Below are 1722 nucleotides of genomic sequence, written 5' to 3' on the forward strand. Positions count from 1 at the left end.
TACCAAATGGTGTAAACTACCTATTGTTGACAATTGACCACTGTAAAAGTGGTCATATGTGGTCAACAATACATAATAGAGTAAACGAACTATTGTTGACATTTTACCACTGTAAGAGTGGTCATATGTGGTCAATAATAGCTAATGGAGTAAATTACCTATTGTTGACACTTGACCACTGTAAGAGTGGTCATATGTGGTCAACAATACCTCATGAAGTAAACGAACTATTGTTGACATTTTTGAAATCGGCCGAGTAGTTTTTGAGTTTTTTCAATACATACAACAAAATTTTCCACAATAAAGGACCAGTGTCCAGTTACATAAATTCAAGAACCTATTAAGTATAAAGCTTTGAATACAAATATAAAATTAGTTACTAACTTGTGTTCATGTAGATACGCCAGCAGCTGGTTGCCGGGCCGCCATGATGGAGGGGGCAACAGATCCTCCCCACCCTCTCCATTATCTTCATGACTCCTAAACAGAAAAATACATTTAAAGTAGACAAATGTCCATAAATTTCTATAATTTTTTATACTTTTTAATTGTAAATGTCGAAATTCAAATGCACAAATGAAAAAGAAAGCCTTTGACATTGGATAACAATTACCGTTACCATGGCAATCTTGCTTCTGTTATGTTGTCAGCTTGTAGTTTCTGTCCCTTTTCCACAGGAAAGTTTCTTTCAATTTGTTTACCCTCCAAAGTTTAATAGCGTAATCATATATAGCCTAAAGTGTTTCGTAAGTGTAGAGCTTTTTATTAAAGAAATAATTATTCAAAAATATACTGAGATTGCTGACATCCTACGTATCTAAGTATGTGTTTACGTTTTATTATATTTTTATAAAAATATAGATGATAATATAGACATATTTAAATATTCCGTACCTTAAAGACTTTTGATATTTCTGCTGCATTCGCGCCGTCAAATTACGTAACTCTATCCGGCAGGGGGCCATGCTGTCTACCAACAAGCGATAAACAACTTTATTCACATTGCATAAGGTTAAAATTAAAATGGTATAGCATATATTTAAAAGTTATGATGTTTTTTTTAAATTTTTACGCTAATTTGTAATTTTCAAGCAAAGCAAAGCTAACAAAAGGCCTATTTTGAGTCCTATTTACCAGTGAGTGTTTTTGAGGATAATAAATGTGTAGTTTTGTATGCTGTTGATGCTATGAGTGATTTTTCGGAACTAACACACACTTCATTAAATTTTAGTTTCGAAACACTCACACATATTTTTTTTTTTTATTGAAAACATTACATGACACAAATTAAAAAATATGTACAAATATGGCCCCGCAAAAACCATATAATTGGTTTGTCCGCGGGTGCGCTGGTTTTTTTTGTGTAGAATTACATAAAATACATACTTATATAAATAAAATATGATATATACTGTATATATTTTATGTGTCTTGTGGGAACTATGGTTTTTCTTTTAATAAATCTTACAACAAAATTAATTTTCATCGAAATCCGTTTAGCCGTTTAGGGTACAAACTCTAACAAACGTCCATCCATCCATCCATCTAAACTTTCGCATTTATATACTGGTAAGATTATTTCATGAGCGGTTTAAATATTTAGTATATATTAGACGCACATTGCACATAGCTGGCGCTGTGTCCGAGCTGCGAGTGTTGTGCGGGCAGGCCCGCAGCGCCCATCCCGCCCGCAGCGCTCGCACCGCTCACTCCGCTCACTCC

General features: G+C 34.0%; 1 protein-coding gene across 1 annotated transcript in view; it reads right to left on the reverse strand.

The window, feature by feature from the left end:
- The window catches only part of LOC106111723 (phosphoinositide 3-kinase regulatory subunit 4), a 22074-nt gene that overhangs the window by 7092 nt on the left and 13260 nt on the right, over window positions 1–1722 (reverse strand). The window contains exons 19-21 of the mRNA XM_013293866.1: window positions 1620–1718; window positions 895–970; window positions 338–480 (exon numbers count right to left, since the gene is read on the reverse strand). Coding sequence (XP_013149320.1) covers window positions 338–480; window positions 895–970; window positions 1620–1718 — 318 coding nt within the window. The remainder of the gene's footprint in view (window positions 1–337; window positions 481–894; window positions 971–1619; window positions 1719–1722) is intronic.

The sequence above is a fragment of the Papilio polytes genome, unplaced genomic scaffold (assembly GCF_000836215.1).
Source record: "Papilio polytes unplaced genomic scaffold, Ppol_1.0 DF824146.1, whole genome shotgun sequence".
Taxonomy (NCBI): domain Eukaryota; kingdom Metazoa; phylum Arthropoda; class Insecta; order Lepidoptera; family Papilionidae; genus Papilio; species Papilio polytes.